The sequence below is a fragment of the Colletotrichum gloeosporioides genome (genome assembly GCF_011800055.1).
Source record: "Colletotrichum gloeosporioides strain Lc1 chromosome Unknown consensus_24, whole genome shotgun sequence".
Lineage (NCBI taxonomy): Eukaryota > Fungi > Ascomycota > Sordariomycetes > Glomerellales > Glomerellaceae > Colletotrichum > Colletotrichum gloeosporioides.
Genome location: NW_025544669.1, coordinates 303,260 through 325,353, shown reverse-complemented (window position 1 = coordinate 325,353; position 22,094 = coordinate 303,260). Strand labels below are relative to the sequence as shown.

The 22,094-nt window shown below is 52.0% G+C and overlaps 4 protein-coding genes and 1 pseudogene across 5 annotated transcripts; 2 read left to right on the top strand and 3 right to left on the bottom strand.

Annotated features, from left to right (window-relative positions):
* The first annotated feature begins 427 nt into the window (after positions 1-427).
* Positions 428-1,191, top strand: GCG54_00012669 (annotated as a pseudogene). The gene has a single exon. A coding segment is annotated over exon 1 (764 nt).
* Positions 1,192-1,669: 478 nt separating this feature from the next.
* GCG54_00012668 (uncharacterized protein) lies at positions 1,670-4,333 on the bottom strand (the record flags this gene model as incomplete). The annotated part of the gene is made up of 6 exons (XM_045412543.1): positions 1,670-1,857; positions 1,911-2,160; positions 2,215-2,543; positions 2,614-3,202; positions 3,265-4,182; positions 4,259-4,333. The coding sequence occupies 6 exons, from the start codon at positions 4,331-4,333 to the stop codon at positions 1,670-1,672; spliced, it is 2,349 nt and encodes a 782-aa protein (XP_045267248.1).
* Positions 4,334-12,609: 8,276 nt separating this feature from the next.
* GCG54_00012667 (P-type cation-transporting ATPase) lies at positions 12,610-16,512 on the bottom strand (the record flags this gene model as incomplete). Its single annotated transcript, XM_045412542.1, has 3 exons — positions 12,610-15,096; positions 15,247-15,539; positions 15,591-16,512. The coding sequence occupies 3 exons, from the start codon at positions 16,510-16,512 to the stop codon at positions 12,610-12,612; spliced, it is 3,702 nt and encodes a 1,233-aa protein (XP_045267247.1).
* An 825-nt stretch (positions 16,513-17,337) lies between these two features.
* On the bottom strand, positions 17,338-17,973 carry GCG54_00012666 (Suppressor of disruption of TFIIS; the record flags this gene model as incomplete). Its single annotated transcript, XM_045412541.1, has 2 exons — positions 17,338-17,846; positions 17,898-17,973. 2 exons carry the CDS (start codon positions 17,971-17,973, stop codon positions 17,338-17,340), a joined length of 585 nt encoding a protein of 194 aa, XP_045267246.1.
* Positions 17,974-18,483: 510 nt separating this feature from the next.
* GCG54_00012665 (Solute carrier family 28 member 3) lies at positions 18,484-20,727 on the top strand (the record flags this gene model as incomplete). Its single annotated transcript, XM_045412540.1, has 5 exons — positions 18,484-18,508; positions 18,611-18,660; positions 18,763-19,109; positions 19,174-20,512; positions 20,563-20,727. The coding sequence occupies 5 exons, from the start codon at positions 18,484-18,486 to the stop codon at positions 20,725-20,727; spliced, it is 1,926 nt and encodes a 641-aa protein (XP_045267245.1).
* Positions 20,728-22,094: the final 1,367 nt, after the last annotated feature.

Below are 22,094 nucleotides of genomic sequence, written 5' to 3'. Positions count from 1 at the left end.
CGAGTTCCGAGACATTGGGTCCTGATAGAGTAAACTTTGGCCATCTCCACTGCAGGGTAGCACAATCCTTACTGTCGGTGAAGCAGCCATGATGACAGAGGCGATGCAAAAACGTGACCATGTTCGAGATGGTTGGCGAGAAGTAAATGTGTGTCAGATGTGGTGGGAAAAGCAACCAAGTGAGGCGTCCACCGGCAGACCAAGTGGAATAGTGATCATTTTGAGTGTTCTTGGCCATGAGAAAATAACAAATTACCACTAATTGCTTGAAAATAGATCACGCAGAGTATATAAGATGCAGCAGGTGGCATGCAGTGATATGATGTGTTCTTGTCTTTTACAGCATTATCAGTCGCTGAATACCTTCACCCCAAAGTTTTCGTCCCTTAGGCATATTCCCTCTTTTTCATCAACCAAGCAGTCCAAAATGTGCCACGGTCATCCTCGCTGGCATCCTTGCTCCCACACATCTATTAACTGGCACTATTGCCCTTCGGCTCTCATCGATCTCGAGACTGGAGTGGAGACTCCCTGCACCCACCTGAGTTATGCAACCGCCCAGCCCAGCAATGCCGATTGCCCCCTCCTTAACTGTCAGTATAAGGCCATGGGTGGAACTTGGACTTGTTGCCAGTGTGGTCAGGGACCCAACACGCAGGGCTGGTGTACCATGCCGAAGCCAGTGCAGGACTCTAACGGCATGTCAACGGAGGAGACCAAGACATGTGATCATGGATGTTGCGCTGAATGTGCACGCTACCGTAAGCCATCTTCCGCATCTTTCCGCCGGTCGGCCGAGTAGCTAACCGCTCATCCCCAGTTCCAACTCGTGCAACAACCCCTGACATGACGTTCAGCGAGCTTCGCAAGGGAACTGCTAGTCGCAAGTTTGGGTACAGCTCCGCTACCCGCTCTCACCGTCGAGGCTCGGCTTTGTCCAAGATCAACGGGCTTCTTCCCGTGGAAGAGGACGCAGAAGCATTTTCAACGTCGACTTCCGGCTCCTCGTCACAGAGCAGCGTCTCTTACAAGTCGTCTGCCGGCAGCAGCACTTCGTATGGCTCATCTACATCGTCATCATCGTCAGGCCGAGGCTCAAACTACAGAGTCGACTTGGAGTATAACGCAAAGAGGCACAAGTCCTCATCTGGTAAAAGTAGCAAAAAAAGCCACTCACTGAAGGCGCGGTAGTCTCATGTATACTACGACAAGGTTTGCTGGCTTTGCGACGACAGCTACTGTAGGCTTAATCAAGGGGTCTTTTGTATAATACGTTTAGAACTATCGACTTATATTGAAACGAAATCTGGTGAAGTCTCTGGAGTTTGCATTCAGAAACTTACAATACGGTTTTTCGAAGGTGGAAAATGAAATGTTTATGCAATGCGAAATAGTAAAACGATGTATTGTTGCCTACAGGATTGAATGGTAATAACCGAATAAGAGGTGATCGAAACAGGATGTCAACCCAGCCACAGTCTCAGCATAAAAGCTGCCTTCAAAGTACCCCATATTAGTATGGAGAAAACCACGGTTGTGTATACTGAATCAACGCCATGGGTACATCGACCACCCGATGTTTCCCCTCATCCCCCACATGAGTTCGTCAATTCGTGGATAGCATGACATTTCAAACACGGCTCTACGAGCTTCTTTCGGTCAGCTTGGATCAGATGCGGCGATCCTCTTCCAGCGATGGTATTTCTGGTGGCGTCCTTGGTGTCCACGGCGCGATCGTGGACGTACCTTTGCGACGGGCCGAGACGTGTTGGAAGGGTACCCAGTTTTCAACAAACATTTGCGAAGCCCAATAAAGGGGATGAAAGTCAAGTTCAAGTCCCCCCGAGCCTTGGAAATCTGATAGACGTGTCAGCGAAGACTTACGACCAAATTGGACCATTTGAGATTACCATTTTCATCAAAAAGCTCGTTTGTAAACTTCTGCTTTAGGTCAACCCAAGTCTTTTTGACAAGAAACTTCTGACTTCCAGAGACGTCTGACAGAAAGCCTTTGTTCATGTCGTCGCCATAGAAGTTGTCGCCTGCCACCGAAGCATTGGGTTTCCTTCGGTAGTAGTGCCAATGCAACAACAGAATCTCGGCGTTGTGACACATTTTGGTGGCAAAAGGGTCTGTTGTTTGAGGCAACATCGGCTCTTTCTGTGAATGTATGTCAGGATGAAGGAATGTCCACGAACATATGGAACAACTTACTATGATGCCGGTAAAAACCTCCCTTCCATCCTTCCAGTGGCCCACAGTCAATGAGACTTCATGGAGAAGCAGAAAGGTAACCACATAGACTGTGAAGAACGGCTGGAATTTCGCTCTGCTGTAAAGCTGCTCGAGATTATGGAGCACTTTCTCGGTAAGTGTGTCCACGAATTTCGTACAGACAATCGCGTACAGCTGGGCCACAATCATGCGAGGTGTTGGGATCCTGTGAAGAAGAGGATGCTTCTCGTCCTTGACTCTGTAGACCCCGAGGCATTTGTGGCTCCCTGTAGACTCATCGTACACCCAAGAGGGACTCATGCAGTGATCTACCATTTGGAAGTCAGCTTGGAGGCGTTTCTATCTCGATGTAGAGACTTTGTTGTTCGAAACACTTACGGAGTGCCATTCTGAGCTTGAAAAAGTCTTTGAGAACTTGTCTTTCCTTGTTATCCTCATCGAAGTCGTCACAAAGTTTGTCGTAATGCATCAAGGCCTCCAAATAGTGTTCCCTGATAATGGGATGAGTGCCTTCCTTGTCGATCTGCTCCTTCAAGCTGGCAATGAAGTTTTCGTCCAAGTATGCTTGAAAGGAGCGCCTCGTATCCCTCACATTGGCCAAGGCATACGGCGGTAGATGCATGTGCTCTTTGTCTCCCGATCTAGTCCTGATTGAATAGTTGAGTCTGTCGTATCTCTCCTGGGAGAAAAGTCGCACTCGAATATTGAGGGGATGCCGGCACAATCCTCTAGTCATAAGCTGGACCGTTTCAACCTTGTTGGACATCCACTCGTTATCAGTGAGGTCGTGCTCTGCGAGGCTCTGAAACTTTCGTTCTGTTATACCTAGATTGCATGGCAAGGAAAGTTGGATCTCGCCCATCTTGGCCCGACAGCAAAGGTTCTTGTGGACGACTTTGGGCGACTTTCTGTTGAGTTTTGTGCAGGTGAGACAGGGTCCCTCGGGATGCTCAGGATTAGGTTCACACTATGGATGAATGGATTGGTTAGCTTCTGCTGGACAACTTGCAACCTTGGACCAAAACATACCGTCAAATGCTGCATTCTGCAACGGATGCATGCCCCCAACTTCCTCGTCGATGCTGCATCTTGTCGCTTTTTCTGCGTCAAGGGGCCGCCCCGACAGGGAACCTTGCCGAGCCCTTCCTCCGCCTCCAGATCCACCAAATGTCTCTTCGCAGGAACAGCTGAAGGGGGAGGCATCAACTGAGAGTCAACGCTTGCTGGAAAGTGAACCTTTAGCCCGGGTTGATGTGCCATCTTTGACGCAAAGTAAGACGAAGGCCGACCCAGCTCCGGGTCAACAGGGGTCATTGATTGTGTGTCTCTTGGGAATTCTTGTTCAAGTAACGGCGATCTCGAAGTTTCGCCGGGAGTTGAATATCCAAGCGAAGGATAGCAAAAGGTTCCAGGAGGAGATCCCTGTGACGATTGCGAGCTTGTCTCGCTCTCTGGCGGCGAATGGTACGACTGAGCCCCATTAGGGTGTATGTCTGCAGAGTACTGGACGGTTGAATGGCTCTGCCTAAAACCTTGAAACTGCATGCGTGCATCACAGCCCTCGAATCTCATAGGCGTATTCGTATGCGGCTGTAGAGGTTGCTTCTCCAAGGGCGCAGACTCGTAGTGCTGTAGAGGGATATACATAGGGGACTGAAAAGCATTGTTGGCATTGATGTGATGCGCAGGAGCGAATATGCCATCAACATCCTGCGCCCAAGAATACTGTACAGTCGTAGGTTGCGGGCCCATATTGACGCCAGACCCGAGCATGTTGACACCGCCGAAGCAATGCATTACTGGCGTCGTGATTCTGCTGTGAGGAGACCGAGTCATTACATTCGCTGTCAAGGGGAACGCCGAAGAAAAGTGCTCTGCTCCTTGCGACGCCGGGTTGTCGACATGTTCCGGCAAGCTTGTGCTCGAGAGATACGAGCGTTCTGAGTGCTATGATCGTTTGTTAGGAATCTCTCTCATGTCTCTGACATAGTTATTCCTGTGGAACATAACGGCGTCAACTTACCAGCCCGGCCGGCTCTTCCCCCCTGAGCCATAACGGCCGCTCATGCTCACTCCACTGTCCGCCTTCGACTTCCATTGGTCTCGTTTCCTATTCGCTAGATCTTTCAATGAGGAGTACCTAATCGTACCGAGGGCTGTTTATTCCGCGATCAGATGACGGACATGTCCGGGGGTGGAACGGTATCGGGCCTAGAAGCACCTATGCCGACCAGAAGATCGGGTCGCAGCTGACGATGGTGTGCAGGGTCTATGTGACAAGGATACACAGCTTCAGGCCAATATGGTTATCTGATAGATCTTGCCAGATCCGACACGCCAGGTGAACCGTTGTGTGTGACTGGGATAAAGTATGCCGCTGCGAGTGGTCAGACCAAAGTTTCTGTCGGACAAGATTGAAAGAAGACAGCAGTGGAACAATAGTTGCGAGCTGTAAGATGAACAGTGTGAAAGAGATATACTGGAGCTCTATGATATGAGGAGGATGTTATCGCAGAAACATGCTTAGCATGGGCTGGTGACATGGCTGCATAGGCCACAGCCCTAACAGTAATTCTTTCTGCGGCCCGCCATGTTACCTTACCATGTTGCTTGCTTTTTGGACGCGGCAAGATATTCGAGCGTCTCATCATGGTATAGATCTTTGCGTGGTCGTTGCGTACACTCCTGCCCATGTACCAGACGAGGTGGAGCCGATGGACGGCGGGGTGGGGTGTCCGTTCAATGTCAAAGGCACCTGGGGCGCATGTGCAAAGCTAGCGCGTGGCATTTGCAGGTCATTACAAGGACATGGGTAAAGAAGGCAGAACACACCCAGAGTGTACATGTTTACAGCTGCTGGGGTTTCGGGTCGGGGGGTGTCTTTGTGGAAACATCAAATCCAAGGGACTGTCTCTTTTTGAGGGACCGTGGAGAGGACTTCACGGCCCGGGTCCGGTGGATGGGCGCCTTTCCGCATAAGGAAAATGCTCTTCGAATCAGCGCGTCCTATGTTACAGCGGAGCGACAGGCCTGGCGGCCAATTGTAAGACGCTGTCTGCTCTATGCTCAGCACCCATGAAGCGCGGAGAAGAGCTGCGGATAGCTTGAAGCTGAGTAGCCATCGTAATCAAACGGAATGAATTGTGAAGCTTTGCATGTTCTCTCTTGCCGAAACGGGCATATCGAGCTAACACTTCTTCGTTAAGGGACTGCTCCCGAACGGTTGGATATGCTCAAGTTGGAGAAAGCCTCGAGGTGTCTCAGGCGTTCGATGTGCCCATTGTGGAGACCATCTTTGCTTTTTTAACGGCGGACAGCTTTCCAGCTGGCGGAGTTGCTCATATCATGTGACGCGCATGCAATGGGGCTTGCAGTCTTGAGAGAAAGACATCCGCATTATTTCCATACACCGCCAGAGAAACAGCTGTGTACGAAATCAGCCACGCATGTGTGAAGGGAGACCTTGAGCCGGTCCTGTGGGAAGAATAATAGCGATTGCATGTTTCTCCATGTTTTGGCCAACCCCGCCCAGCCGTGCCTGTCGGGGCCGAACGCGACGTGTTGCCAGGTCATTCCACAATGAACGGGCCGGGGAGTTCGTTTGGCCCGAAGGCGTCGGACGAAACCAAAGCGCAACAATAAGACGGCTGACAGAGCTTGATTCCAAAGAGGCGCCCACGCGCTGTTCGGCGGAACGCGTTCTCAGCCGCCTGCAAGCCTCCCATTGTTTTGAATTAGTACAGCTATTTCTTAGAGTCTTAGATTGATAGACATTGTGAAACATGCTGAGAGGGGTGACGAAGAAGTAAGACAACTCTTGGCCGGCTGGCAAAGCATCTCCCAGTGCAGAGATATCATCCTGCGACGCTGACAATTCTTTTTAGATAACATTACACGTGATAATGCCTTCGAGGGTGGGCTCATGAGTTACATTTGATGCGCAAGCGCAAGGTTTGCGTCTAAGAAAGTCTTCTGTCGTAACAGTGACGATGCGTTGCGCTGCGCTCGCGAGGTGCTCGCGATGCGGACTGCGCTGCACCACAGTGCCAAGCCCCCCTAAAAGCGGCAAATCAGCAAACAAAGATTCTTCAAGCTTTGGCTCTGCTGTGGAAGATAGCTATCGATTCAGCTTTGGTCATTTCGGGCGCCTTGAGAAGCGTTCGCCAAGACTGAGGAGAGCTTGACGGGCAAAAAGACATCCTCCTTCATTCCTCATTTCGCCCTCATTTCGCATTGCGCGTATTGGTAACCATTCAAAGTTTTGGAGGTTTATTTGGGGCTGAGCAACAGTGACATGGAGATGCTGTGTGCTGATGTCCCGCAAGGAAAAGGGGGCTACAACCCACACAAAGTGTCTAATCGCAACCTGTCCCCATTGAATATTGAATCATGCCTGCTGTCTCTTTCACTGAGTTCAAGGCCGACCAAGGCCATCATCGACAACTATTCACGTTTTACACGTTTTACACGTTTTACCGACGGTATTTCGCCCTGCTCCGGTGACTAGGTCGCCTTCGCGATGCCTTACGACCAAACTTGATGGTGCCCTACGTACGTGTAGCAGACTTTCTGCTCCCACAGCCGAAATTACCTCCTCCAACCTCCCTTCACTTCTATGGTCACAGATTGCCGCCGTCATAGTTGAGCACTTCTTGTTTCTGCATCAATGTGGTTGCTTCATCAGGCAAGACGCCGCGCCTCGATACCAACCCCTCTTTGATGGGGTCCAGTAGTGCAGCATCCAGCAAAAGCGAAGCACACATCCACCTCGAACTTGCAGGTTCCTCATCTTTACCTTTCGAGGCATTTCGTTGCTTCGATCGACGAATCTCGACGAACTCCAAGCCATCGCGTACGCGTTATACATCCACCCGATGAATCCTCAGCGATAGACCGTCGACTTCCCGATCATTACAACCGACTTCTTCCTGCCTTCGAATCGAACAATACGTTACTCGGCGCAAGATTCTGCATTCTGACGCGTTTCCGAATATACCAACCATCCAACAGCAACTACGTGGCCAACGCAAGTTACCATTGGTTGCTTTGCACATGTCGACAATGTGCAAGGAGGCGCTTCATCCCCAACACCGGTCTGGATTTCCCTTGCCGCAGGTACAATCCAGTCGACGTGGCAAATCTTCCCCTGAATGTCTTGTCAAAAATACCATGTCGATACACCCGATCACGCCTTGAATAACAGTCGGAACGCGTGCCAGTAATCTCTATCGCGCCGTCATGCGACATCAAGACCAGTTTTTGATGGAATACCAACTCCTTGCGGAATTAGCAAAGCCGGGGACAGGTCAGACTGCTCCCCAACGGCTCACTAGCTCCCATAGGGGCGGTAATACAAAGACACAAGTGTTTGTCACGGCCCGCGCGAGACATTGTCAGCGCGGTTTCGGAGAATGTTTGGAACGAAACTAATAATAGGTGATTATGCGGTTGTTATTTTGTATACGACCGAAAACGTCTCTGGCACGATTGGGCGGCGGATGCCCATTACCGAACAATATTAGAAACAACGGAAAGAAGGGAAAAGCCATACCGTTGCCCACAGTTCAGCTTGCCCCGTAGCGTCAAAGGCAAGCATGGACAACCCATCAACCAAAGTGACGACTAAAGGGTCTTCTAGAGAGGCAATGTTGTGCTTTGGTCTTCTCGTTTGCTCGAATCTTGCTTAGAAGAGACATTCATGTTTTCCAGTGACGCTGTGACAGTAATGATGGTATCGCAAAAGGTTCAAAATGGAGACTAACCTAACTCTTTTTTGTATTGGCTATTCAGCGCGATAACACTGTCGCTTCCACGCCTAGAAAAGCTCGAGGCTTCAAAATATTCCCGAATTCCTGAAAATGCAACAACTTACGCCGGTATCGCCAGTGCATCTACCTCATCTGTATATTCAACTCTGATAAGCGCACTGAATTGACAAGACTAAGGTAAAAGTGTTTCGGAGTGAATTAGAAGCACAACGGGCGGTGCATGCGTGGAAAATGCGAGATGCAATCGCTGTTCCAAATTCTAAAGGCTTAACAGGTCTGCAATTCATGTGTAGTACAAGTTCGCATCTTTTCGATTCAACGTGTACTTTTCGTAGTCTCCCGCTCCATGAATGATACTAGAGTGTGCCCTCCTGGTAATTGAATTTCTTGTTAGTACAAGGAGGACAATGGTGATTGTTGTCACAACGGCTTCTGCCTGCAGCACCAGCAACCTGCTGCTCAGGCTGAGTGTATGGACTCCCCTTGAATGCTGCATCGAATTTCTGCGCACACCTCGCAGCAGTCCGTCGGCGATAGGAGACGCTCCGGTGCGTTCCTTGCTTCCTATTGGTGGGATGCCATCCGGGCCAACTTGGAGGTCTCATAGGGCGAAAGTCTCCCAAGAACTTGATTGGCGGTACGACATGCAGCTTGATTAGTGAACACGTCTCCAATGGGATAGTCAGTCAGCATGCCTGCCGTCTTGCGTCTGAGACTCTTAGTGTCCGTACGTAATGAGGAGCGAGGTGAGAAGGCTGGCTCCCTGCATGCACAATGTACGTTGCGCATGTGAGCACCTTTTGCGGAATACCGCCAAAGCGGTTGCGAACAGGTACGAATTCGGGATAGACCTACGCCATACTGGTCTTCCAGTACCATTTCATCATGATAGTAGTATGCAATGCGGTAGTTGGTGATACTTTGAGCGGTACCATGACTTGAATACATAGATGTTCCGGGATCTGAAGGCGGGTCACATATCAATTATCAGATATCATTTATGGCAGAAACCGACCTCTGCTGATTTTTCTGCAGAGGCTGGGGAGAAAGACCCGTGCGGCCGACGCGGTTGTGGGCAAAGGGGGTGTCCCCAGCTTGCTTCTTTTTACACGGCCCGATGAATCTTGGCACGTACCAAGCTCCGACAAAAGTCGCAGGATGAGCGAACGAAACTCCGTACTCGACCATCAATCTGTTCGCTCTAACGGCACTTGTTGGCAGCTACAAACGTCTTAGTTCAGCTTGGATTGTCCATCTTGGCAGAAGTTCCATTAAGAAACAATTAGATGAGATGATAGATCATTATCTGCACAGTACTTTGGGTCTGCCGATAGGATCCATATCATTCCCTCCTTCGCACGAGGCTATCGCCAATGATTGTTCGGCGGGGTCTGCCGGCTCGTTGCTGCTGGGAGGCCGCGATAATTCTCAGATCCCAAACTGCATCTACCATGAGTCAATGGCCCCATCCGCTTCGAGCTTGGTCCCTTGTTGGTACTATCGGCAATACTCTCAAGTCCGAGAGGGATGCGGCCATTCCCAAGCAAGGAAGGTTATGACAGAATGTTCATCCCCAAGTATGTCCTCTTCACTAGCCGCAGTAAACTGCAGGTTAGGACAAGGCGACATGGTGCCCACCTATTGTTCTATGCCCACGTTACGTGCCTGGTCGCTATCTTACTTCGGGAAGCTCAAGGGCTTCCACTTCTGCCCACACCTGTCAAGTAATTCAAGAGACTGTCGATATTCTGCCCAAGAGCTTTTCTATCATTTTCTTTTACCAGATCACGCACTGGCATCGGAGGAAACCCACATCAAAGTGATCTCAGATGTCATCTACAGAGAAAAGAGGAAACGACGCTAGGCTGGTTTCTCAGAACCAAGTTCAGGGACTGTTTTGGGTACAAACGTGCTGCTTACCGCCAAAGACCCGGGGATGTTTGCGACGCCAGTGCCATTCAGTCGGGTGCGGGAGTGGGCCGAGTGCTTTCCGCTGCTGTCTCGAAATGCCTCGCCAGCGTCACTCGACATAACGGCCGGCACGGGGCGTTGTGGCACGGCGCGGCCCTGGTCAGCCGCCCATGGCATGTTTGCTTTTACCGTTTTACTGCCCTTATCATGGGTGCGGAAGCGCACCTCGCTCGTCACTATGCAGCGTCCTGCTGCGACCCTGTCACTTCCGACCAGGCCCACCAACCACCGCGTGCCGACAGTAAAAGACACAGACAATAGGTCTCATTTGACGACTAGCTAACATGCTGAACTCCAGACAATCACGGCCATCAGACCCTACAGGAGTCGCTATGATAGTTCACTGACAGAACCTGTACAATCAGATTTCTCATGACTACACCGCAACTTCGGTGGCGCAGATCGCTTTCTGGATGAGTTCGCACACCCATGGCATTACACGCCAATCTTTATTCGCGCCAAACAACCAAAGTATCGCTGATCTATGAGTCAAGAAAGACCTTTTAGCCTGTTCAAAGTGCATGAACACCCAGCCCTCGAAAACCTTCTGTCTTCTGCCCGCCCTGCACATCTTCGTTTCAGACTTCGCCTTAATGCGCCTCCGAATACTTGCAGCATGTACGCTTCAGGCCGGTGGGATCTCAGAAACAAGCGCTTTAGTAGAATCTTACAGCGGGCGGCGGAGAAGAGCCTTGAAACACCAAGAACAATCTAAGTATTGCCTGCCGGCGGTTGCACCCCGGGGTTACCGGGGCCGCTCGGACATGAATCGCATGCCGGACCCCCTTGTTCCGGCGCATGTGTCCGGCTCCGACACCGGAACTTAGCTCCGGATAGAACCCCGCTCACTTGTCCTCCTCGAATGGAAAATGGCTCGGTTTGCTCGGGTTCGCGTAAGGTTTTCTTTTCTTCTCTTGAGCTGTTTTTACTCACCTCTGCATGAGGTCTTGGCAGGCTGGCAGCACCCCGAATCCTGGGCCAAGGCCTTGGGCCCTAGCGGCGCCAGCTCCATGGCTCGAGGTGAGTCTGTTCGATGCGGCGCTGTCAACGGCCGTAAATACCAGCATCTCTTGCGCCATTAACCAGCCAAATTGTGCCGCGGGTCGTAGTTCCTTGTCCCGGTACAGCCTGCTGCGCTTATGGCCATGCATATTTCCGCGTACGCCCGGTGAAGCCAAAGGCCGTCTTGTCACCGAAAGTCTAGACCTGAAATCCCGGATAGCCTGAAGTCACCGAGAGGGGCAGAAAACCTCTTGGCAGTGACCACATGAGCATGTCCTGCGATGCGCGGAACACGGACGGGTGATCCGTTGTCCTGCCGTGCTCTTCGTGCAACTCTGGACTGTGGAGGATTGACCGGTCCACGTAGGGTACGAAATGTGAAGGTCTTGTCCAAGTATACGGCAGAACACCAGTGTCTTAAAATGCCCCTGTCGCTATTTGAGTCCTCGTTCGGTCAAGATTGATCTACTGAGGAGGTGGGGTAATTGTTATCTCCGCGGGCATGATTATAATGGCGCAGAAACTACCGGTGAAGGAACAAGCGATCGGTATCCAGTAGCAGGTGGCTCTCATCTTTGGTACCCAAGTCCCAAGGCAAGGAGTCTCGGAAACTTGCTCTGGACGAGTAAGCTTTCTTTTGAAAATCCAGGGCTGTATGTATGTCTGAGAAACGTGCTAGTGCTACCCAACCGAGTTGAGCGTCTTGGCTCGTCCCGTCCCGCAGGCTTCACATCGGAGTTTGAGCTTCTCACGTCATTTTTCGATCCTTGGAGCTCTACTTTGAAGCTAAAAGGGGCTGTACATCGCATATATGTAAGAGGGATCGGAAGCTAGGGGGAAACGACCAATTGACGATGCGAGACGCTCTTGGTCCGTTACCTCCGTCGGAACCCCCTTCGCTCCGTCTTGCCAAGTGGCCATATCCGGATGTTTGTAGCCTGTACTTCGGCAAGTAACACACCCTGTCTGGAAACCCTGCCTCAATTTGGAAAAAGCAATGTGGCGTCCCGGAGGACCGCAAATATCTCAACTTCGTTCACTTTGAGATTGGGTTGAGGCTCGCAGGGTTCATATCGGCAGGGCGAGTGGAGGAGGGTCAACTAACAGACAAGGCTTGCTCACGTTCAAGGCTTCAAACCAGAAAGTCCCTGGTCGGAAGATTGTCTAGATTTTCAAAAGGATGTTACAGGGTTCCGAATGAGCAACCCTTCGCAGGGACACATTCCCAAGTGGGTAAACGCTGCGCAACATCCGGCTTCCGCGAGACGATAGGCACACAGGGGTAGGTGGAGACCGTGGGGCATTCGCGATGAATGTGAATTGTGATCTAAACAATCACAAACTGTCCTATTGAAAATAATCGATCACGTTCGGATGGTAGCATGATTCCACATCAACACTGCGGAAAGCCGCCACCGTCCAATCAAAGCATGGAGTTTTGTGAATAGAAGTCTCAGCCTGCAGAACAGATGTTGAATCTGCTTGACGACGCACATCCTCAGGCGCCCCCCCCTCTGGCCGTCACCCTCCTCTCCAGGAAGGTTCTCCCGCCATTGTTTTCCGCCAGTATCCCGACACACACCTCATGGAAGCATCCCGGTGGACGCTATGGTTACCCATCAGCCTGAGTACCCTACAATTTGCTCCAACGCAACAGCACCGCAGCGGCGATGACAGGTAAGACGGAGGCGAGTTCGCCGAGGCCGGCAAACTCCGGTGGGATGCGCGCGTTGACGAAAGCCCCTGAGCCGAGTAAGATGGCAAACAAGTTGTAGACGAAGCTCCAGCCGAAGTTGAATGCAATCCGATGGATGGCCTTTCTGCTCACCGTGATAGCGGTGAGGATACCGGTCAGGCTGGGTCGCATCAAGACAACATCAGCAGCAGATCTAGCCACGTCAGTGCCCGCGTTCATGTGGACGCCAATGGTAGCCTGGGCCAGTGCAACAGCATCGTTAGTTCCATCTCCGCAGAACATCACGACGGGCTTCTTCGGCTTCTTTCCCGATTTGGACACATTGGTGGAGGGTGTGGCTAAGAGATGCTGAATGTACTCCTGTTTGTCTGCGGGGTTGCATCGCGAGTGCACATTAGCCTCGGGTATGTTGAGTTGAGAAGCAACCGCCTGTACCGCTCCGTCATCGTCGCCTGAAAGGATGTGGACCGAGACGTTGGAGGCCTGCAGCTTGGACACGGTTGCGAAAGCCTCGGGCCGCACCGAGTCTTCTAGCGCAAACAATGCAGCCAACGTCCCATCGACCGTGAAGCAGAAGACGGTGTATCCTTGCGACAAGAAGGACTCGACAGCGGGATCGGACGATAGACCCAGCCATCGCGAATTGCCAGCGCGGAGATTGCGACCAGAGATGTTTCCCTCGACACCCTTACCCGTCAAAGTCTTGGAATCGGATACCGGCGCTGGCGATACACCATTCGCCTTTAGGTGGGCGGCAACCGCTGCGGATACGGGATGCTTGATGCTACCAACGAGGCCAAGAAGCATCGATTTCGTCGCTTCTGGATTGCCAGTAACGTACGATTCTTTAGACACGCTCAATTCCCCACGGGTCAGTGTCCCCGTCTTGTCGAAAACTACATGCGACGTCTTGTAAGCGACCTCGATGCTGTCGGCCGACTTGAAGATGACGCCTTTTTCCGCAGCGACTCCACTAGCGATGACGATCACCATAGGAACTGCAAGTCCAATAGCGCATGGACATGATACGATGAGGACGGTAATTGCGTATGTGACTGCCTGGATCGTTGCTTGAGAGCCAGACTGTTTGCGGACAGCGACTCCAACGGCAATCCATACGGCAAATGTAATCATCGTCAATGTGACTACGACTGGGACGAAGTATGACGCAACTCGGTCTGCTATATCCTGTATTTTAGGCTTGGACAGCTTGGCTTCGTCAACCATCCCGGCGATGTTGCTGATTGTGTTGTCCTCGGGCAGACGGGTCAGGCGTATGTTGAGGGTTCCAGAGCCATTGATCGAGCCTGCAATGACAGAAGAGCCTGCATATTTTTCGATCACTCTTGATTCGCCCGTGACCATAGACTCGTCTAGCTCAGACGAACCAGAAATGACTGTGCCGTCGGTTGGAATGCGAGACTCGGGAGCAACTCGGAAAGTATCTCCATACTGAAGCAGCCGAGAGTCAATTTCCTTTTCCTGGCCCGAGGTGTCGATGATTGTCGCTGTGGACACCTGCAGAGATCGGATGGAAATAGACTCAACGGCCTTCTGACGAGCCAGCGCACCAACATATCTGCCAACCATAATGAGAGTAACGAGAAGTGTGCTTGTCTCAAAGAACTCCCCAGTCGAGAGCGGCTTGTGAGAGACTAGATAGCCAAACGACACTACTGAGAAGATGTAGGCGGCGCTAGTGCTCAGCACGATGAGCAAGTCCATTTCAATCATTCTAGAGAAGATCAAGCTCTTGAGCGCTGTAGGATAGAATGGTCCAGCAATAGCAACCTGAACGATAGTTGCCAATGCCAAAGAAGCTGAACCATAAGCAATCTCATTATCCGGCAAAGGTGCCCAAGCCATCACGAGAACCGGAATAGTGAGGATGATGGAGAGCAAAGTCATCATCCCAACATGGCGAACATGCTTGCCGCCCGCTTCAAGTGTCGGGTCGGCTCGAGGGGGCGCAAGTTCCATGGGATTGCTCCAACCTTTCTCAACCAGGTCTCGAGCCCCAACAACCTCTGCATCAAACTCAACGTGGATAGTCTTGCTGTCAACAACACGTATGTCTGTGACGCCCGCCGGCCATGGCTGGCTGATCAAATCCTCTGGCCGGCCATGAGATAGGAGGTCGATGCTGGCGCCCTGGCTTGTGATCTTCTCGCACTTGAACTCCGTCGTCCGTTCGAGATGTTTGATGACATCCTCCACCGAGCCAACTCCGACGTCTAGATCGAACTCTGCACGCGCAAGAACCAGACTAGTCTTGAGATTCTTGATTGCGTCCACGGTGGCAAGGGTTCTCTTGAGTTTAGTCTCGCAACCCGTGCATGTCATGCCCGAGATACTGAGAACAACATGCTCATTTCCAGACACGCCCCTCTCAAGGTCGTTATCGTTGGTAATGTCTGCACCAGACTTGCAGAGAGGTTGGGAAGCGACAGGCGGATCCCCATCGTCACAACAGGAATCCGCACAAGAACCAACAATACTCGGGGCGTTGGTTACGGCGCAGCAATCATCAGCGCACCCTCCGCTTTTAAACTTTGGGCTTGCAGACCGACCTACCCTTTTAGTCTTGAGACCTCTGTTGGTTGCGCAGACCGGTTTGCTCGGCCCTGGTGCACAACAAGAGTCAACTGAACTGCGGGTGCGAAGCGAGCTGATTGATGCTCGTTTCTTTTCAACAGACAAACGATCACGGGGCGCGCAGCATGATTCTTGACCGAGAGCGAGGAGGGCGCGGCAGATGCAGCCCAAGGCTTCAAGCTTTGCCTGATAGGTCTCGCGAGTGGTGCGGGCGTGGCCGCGGCATGGCTTCCCGTCTTTTCCACCAGTGCAGCCTTCCGCTCCTGGTCGAGCTACGACCGTGTCAGTCGCGAATAGATTGAGGTGGCGGGCGTGTGACTCACTTTTTCTGTTGGAACGCATGCCGCCGGTACACTCGCGCAGAGCAAGACGATCAATGCAAGTCGAGTCGCAGCAAGGAGATGTCTTGCCTTCACAGCAGCTGGGAACCTTCTCTTCCTGAGACTTTGGGACTGGGGAGGAGCAGCATCCCTTCTTGCAATTCTCTTCAGCCTTGGCAACTGGGGCGCAGCAGTCGTCCTCGAGAGCAGTCAGAGTGCCGCTTGTCTGGATAGGCTTGGTCTTCTCGACTATCTCGCAGCATCCCTTGTTGCGGTTTCCTTCGGCGTTGACCTTTGGGTCACAGCTTTCGTCTGGCTTGCTTGGGTTGTCGCCAGCAACATCGACAATCTTACTTGCATCTTTGACGGAATCACCACAGCAACCCTTCTTACAATCATCTTTGAGTGTGACCTCATCAGCGGGGGCAACATTGGTGTTTTTGATGGTGTCGTTGCCGCAACATTTCTTCTTGCAATTGTCTTCAGTTGCCGTGTTGGAAGCGCAGCAAGAGTCGATAACTTTGGCACCCGCAGAGCTAACGCTTTTCCCATTATCGCTTTGTTCCATGTTGACCGTGCCACAGCAATCGTCCTGACAATTGTCTGCACTCTTCGATATGTCGGCCTTGCAGCCATCTTCATCAGCAGCGGTTGAAGAGCAACACTGATCCTGGCAGCTCTCATTGAGATCCGTGGGATTGACTTCTCGGCCCAAGGTCGGCTTGTCGACCTCAGAGCCGCAGCAGCCTTGGGTGCCGTCCCCATCTTTCAAATCTTCAATTTTGTCGGTACTGTCTTTGCCATCGCCATCTGCAATCCGGTCATCTGTAACGGTGAGACTGCTGTTTGTCCCAGGGAGGGCAGCTGGTCCGGGGGTCGACGCTGGGTCCTTAGGCGGACCACAGCAACCCGATCCGCAGGGCATATTGAGAATTCCCGCGTCAATGCACACGCGTCAAATGAGGATTTGATGACTGGTGTTCGACTGTCTTCTGATGGGGTTGAAGGCGAATAGCAGGTTCACAAAGTGGCCTCTCCGTCCGTCTGGAGTGTTTCCGGTGGACGGCGGGGATGACGACTCGGACGCGAAACCTTAAACAGCGGACTTGGGCCTCCACTAAAGCTTCGAAAAAGACGATTTGATTGGATAATACATGTGTCTCCGGTTCCGGAGTGGAGAAACAGGCCGCCTCCGAGATTACCAGCTATGTGATTGTCTCAATCCTGTTCCATGAGGATCCAATGCCGGGAAAACTCTCGTTGCAAAGAAGACTGAAAGAAAATCATGACTGGGGGTCTGGGAAAACACATTGAGAATGCCTTCCGCAGGACTTCCTGGCTCTGAGACTCAACTTCATCACACATGATCTCCCCTGTTGGAAAAGACAGGATGTCAATGCTTTTCAAAACACAATTGATTTTCTAATCTAGTGTTTATGATGTCTAGTTTCCTGCAACGCTGGGTTTTCAGATATGCCTATCGTCTACTTCATATTCCTTCGGTTGTCAGGTACTGATCTTTGCTCCAAGGCGCTACTGCCACTCCCGGCTTCTATCATGAGGTCTTAGAACAAGTTCGAGACTTAAAGAACTGAGGATAGATATCTCGGAGTTCCTCCAAACTTTGTATCTGATGCTGCGATGCTGCTCTCGAAGGCATGGGGAGCCCTTTCTCCAGAAAGTGAGCCGCTGTCCAGCCGGCCTTCTGGGCGCCGACGCAATTCCCATAAGAGTCATCTGTGCATATAGGTCAACGTGGACACGTTTCTTGGGACTCATTATTGATGGGAGCCATACCGACGAAGTAACAATTTTGAACTGACTCCACCCCAGCTTCCTGCATAGCCTTCAGGAACATATTCTTGTTCGGCTTGCAGATGAAGGGCACTTGCGAGTAATCGCAGTACGTTAACCCCTCGAAGAGATCCTCGACTCCAAGGATCCGGATAACTCTTTTAGCATGAGTCACGTACGCGTTGGTCAATAACCAGAGCCGGACTTTAGAGGTATCGATATCCTCAAGCAGCTTTCGGAGTTGCACATCTGGCTTCAAGATATCCTCGAGGGGTAGCGCATCATCAACCTGCGCGTTGTACTCTATGGGATCAATCTTGTGGTGTCGGACCAAGCCCTCGATCGAGTGTCCATAGTCCGTATGGTACTGGTGATGTAGCTTTACTGCCTCCTCTCGGGTGAGAGATAGGTGCTTCTCAAAGTAGTCATCGATCAAGTCGGAAACAAGGTCAAAGATCTTAGCATCTAGCCGAACGGTTAGCTGCGGGGTTAATTCCCACTCGCAAAAAGACACACCTCTCGAATACAAACAGTTGTCGATGTCGCTGGGTGGTGCACAAGTTAGCAAGGAGTTCATAGGTCCGGTATTCATCGTGTTCGACGGTGGCTCACAAGAAGAGGACCGGCTTTTGGGGTCGAGATCCCTTGCTCAGGTCTGCCTGCGAACCCATCTCGTGCGCTTCACGATCTCGTGGACAGTATGCGGTGAAGATCCCTGAGCGATCGGCAGGCCCGTCCAGGCCGTTCGAATTCGGCAAGGTTTTTGTTGAGATAGAGTTCATCCGGACCGCCTAACCATACATAGGCGCGGCTGACATCGGTGAAACACCGACGTCACCGTCGTTTACCCCACACCTTTCTGCGCAGAAGACCTCCGGGTGCGGAGAATAGCGGCCAGCCAGGTTTGCTGACCAGCAGCTCACTGCACCATGATATTTCCCTCGGCAACTTCGATATTTGTCTGAAGCAATGTCCTAATTAATGGCTGAAGTATCATGTGATGAGTTGGCGCTGGATCGTGGTGAAATCGTGTAAGTACGACGCGGCATCGGCGCCGCGTGGGAGGATGCACCTGGCTGGCCGCCACCATGCGGGTCGATTCATGAACTTCGGCATGGGCGACGACGGTATGTTAGTGTTCAGAGATATGAAAAGGGATTTTCAAGAATGACTGTCTCTGGCGATTATCTTGTCTCCTTTCTTCAAACAACACGATGCCTCGCTTGTAGCATTCCACACAGACTCGACGGTTCTCTTCAGTCCTGCATCATCGTCCGATGTCCGTATCGAACTAAGACACGGTGATCTAATCGCCACACCTTGTTCACTAGCTTATCTGCTGTCCCCGTGCCGTTCTCATTGCCAACGTCATCCGAGATAGACCTACCTTCATCGCGCATCTTGGGTGATGAGCGTTGGCCATGATCCTTTCGCAACGCCAACGAACATGACTTCAATAGATGCGCGGCCATCCGCAGATAGAGCACATGAAACTAGCAATGAAGGTGACTTTGAGAAGACGAAACAGACTCAAAATGAGGGCTCAAAGAAGCGGGAGGACCACAACCCGAAGACCGGAGGAAGCACGGATGGAAGCGACCTCGAAGCTGGCGTTGAGCAGGTGGAAGGCGTCCGAGACACGAAGAAGAAGAAGAAGTTCAGAATATCAAAGTTCTACAAGAAGTACAGGCTTCCGATACACATTGTCATATGGCTGGCATGGACCGGGTGAGTAGACGTCAATTGCATTACATGTCGTCGGAGGTGTTGAACTGACATCGAGGGCGACCAGATGGTGGATCGTCGGCGTCATCTTCCATCGGTCAGACAGCCTCGGATGGCTGAAGCCGTTCTTGGTGTACCTGGCCATCACAGTCCGCATCATCACACTATGGCTTCCTGCTGCCTCGGTGATGATCCCTCTGCGCTTCGTCTGGCGAAACACTATATTCAGGGCGTATGACATGACGCCGCAAAAGCTGCATAAACCAATCGCCGCCGCGATCACTGTGGCAGTCTTCATCGTCGGCGCGATGATTCCCGCAGAAGTCGGCGACAACACCCGTGCAAGTCGCGCGATCTCACTCTTTGGCCTCATCCTCCTGATTGCCCTTCTCACGGCCACATCCCGAGATTGGAGGAAGATTCCATGGCACACCGTCATCGGAGGCATGCTCACCCAGTTCCTCATCGCCGTGTTTGTCCTGAAGACGAGCGTGGGATATGATATCTTTGCCTTCATCTCAGAGATGGCGAGGACGCTCCTTGAGTTTGCAAAGGATGGCCTCCGGTTTCTCACGGACGACGAGGTCCCAACGAAAACATGGTTCCTCATCAGCGTTGTCCCGCCAATCATCTTTTTCATCTCTCTCGTGCAGCTGCTATATCATTGCGGGCTACTTCAATGGTTCATCGGAAAGTTTGCCATCTTCTTCTTCTGGACCCTCCGGGTTTCCGGCGCCGAAGCCGTAGTAGCCACCGCGACCCCGTTCGTGGGGCAAGGAGAATCGGCGATGCTCATCAAACCCTTCATCCCGCATCTGACCCTCGCCGAGATACACCAGGTGATGACGTGTGGGTTCGCGACGATAGCTGGATCCGTGCTAGTCGGATACATCAGTCTCGGCCTCAACGCGCAAGTCCTCGTTTCCTCGTGCATCATGTCGATACCTGCGAGCATAGCAGTGTCGAAGTTGCGATTCCCAGAGACCGAAGAGACCATCAGCTCGGGGAAGATCACAGTCCCAGAAGACGAAGACAAGGCTGCCAATGCCCTACATGCGTTCGCAAATGGGGCGTGGCTGGGAGTCAAAGTGGCTGGCATGATCGTCGCAACTCTTCTCTGCGTGATCTCGTTCGTGGCCCTCATCAACGGCCTCCTCGGCTGGTGGGGTAGGTACTTGAATATCAGCAACCCGCCGTTGACGCTCGAACTCATCCTCGGATACGTCTTCTACCCGGTGGCCTGGTGCCTTGGGGTGCCGAAAAAGGACCTTCTCGTCGTAGGAGAACTCATCGGGGTCAAGATCATAACGAACGAGTTTCTAGCCTTCAAGTCGCTCTCAAGCAACGCTGAGCCATACGTCTCGATGTCACCTCGGTCACGGCTCATTGCTACGTATGCATGCTGTGTAAGTACACACCTTTCAAGTTGATAACACATCAGTCTCACACCTCTTAGGGCTTTGGAAATGTTGGCGCCCTCGGCACGCAAATCGGCGTTCTCTCTCAGATCGCGCCCGGCCGGGCTGCAGATGTCTCCAGAGTAGCCGTCTCCGCGTTGTTTTCAGGTATCCTGTCGACTCTGACTTCCGCCAGCGTTGCTGGCATGCTGTACACGGGATAGCGCGGGAGATGGGGTCTTCGTCGTTGTACTTCCTAAACACCAGATACCCAAGGGCGAGCAATAATGGAACAAGAATATCTTCGCACGTAACTCGGAACTGCTGGATCAGAGTCTACCCTGGCAACCATGGCTAAGTCGGTGCTAGGCCAATTACAGCTCTGGTGATCTTCGTTTAGCATGACGTCTTTTCCTCCATCGTGTAGCATCACGCCTCGAGCACGACAGCAGCCTGCGACTGATGAGATTTCCATGGAGCCCGACACTGAGACGGGCATCACCAGCGATTACTGAACAGGTAACCAACGCAACCAATAGCCTGGACACTGATTGAGTAATTCCAGGCGATCGTCCCATTTACCCCGGTGTCAGTCGGCCCAAGACTGCTTGGGCACACGGCGATGGCGTGTACTTGTCCGGCCACGGCAATGAAGCTCACAGCCAGCATCCTAGTCCCGATGTATTACATCTAGACTTGTCCCTTCGTCGAAGTCTGCCTTGACCCCGGTTCTGTTATGGAGGCTGGAAACAGCAAAGCCTGAGTACAAGATATAAGAACAAATTCTCAGGCCAACAACACCATTCTCGCGATTGGGGTTCAAAGTGCAGCGTTCTGCATGTGAGTCAAGGTTCCTCCCAGCATCAGACAACTGGTCCTGCATAAAGATCGGCGGTGAGGCTCGCTGGCGACAGCAAGAAAGCCTCACACACCAGCGGCTCTTTCAGCTGAGCCGAGTGAGTCGCCGACTTGAAGCAGCCGCACGGGGGTTGCAGCCGAGACACCGGGCTCCCTTGAGCTCCCTTTCAACGGAACGACACATGAGGCTGATTCCATTGGGAATTGCACTTTGATTGCGCATGCGGTCGCTGAACCTGAGAAAGACATACGCACCTCGCGGCCTCCGCTGTTGTGTCCTCATTCCTCACGAACCAGGCCTCAATGCGTCGTTGTTGCTTTCTCCGCAGCATCCGCAACACCGGCGGCATCTTGGCTTTTCTCCCTTTCCCCTCCCCCGTACCCGTACCCCATTACCCCAGATCGCTTGCACGTTTTCAATCAATACGTCTCCTATTTTTCACGTAATGAGTTCCTTCGGGGCGGCTGGTGCCAAACTGTCCTGATCTTCAGACGGCCAATGCGTGGAATGGCGTCAGAACGGTTCCGCTACGATGTGAATCTCTTACGAGAACATTACCCCATCGTTTCCATTCTTTACCCCGTTTCCCCAACTGTGCGTCTCTTTCCGTGGAATTAAATCAAACGCCACTGGACGCTTGGAAAAGCTTGGAAAAGCAACCACGGACCGGCGTTAATATCATCTTGCATCTGCACTGCCCTGTCTGGGGTTTGATCTTTGGGGGCGTGACAG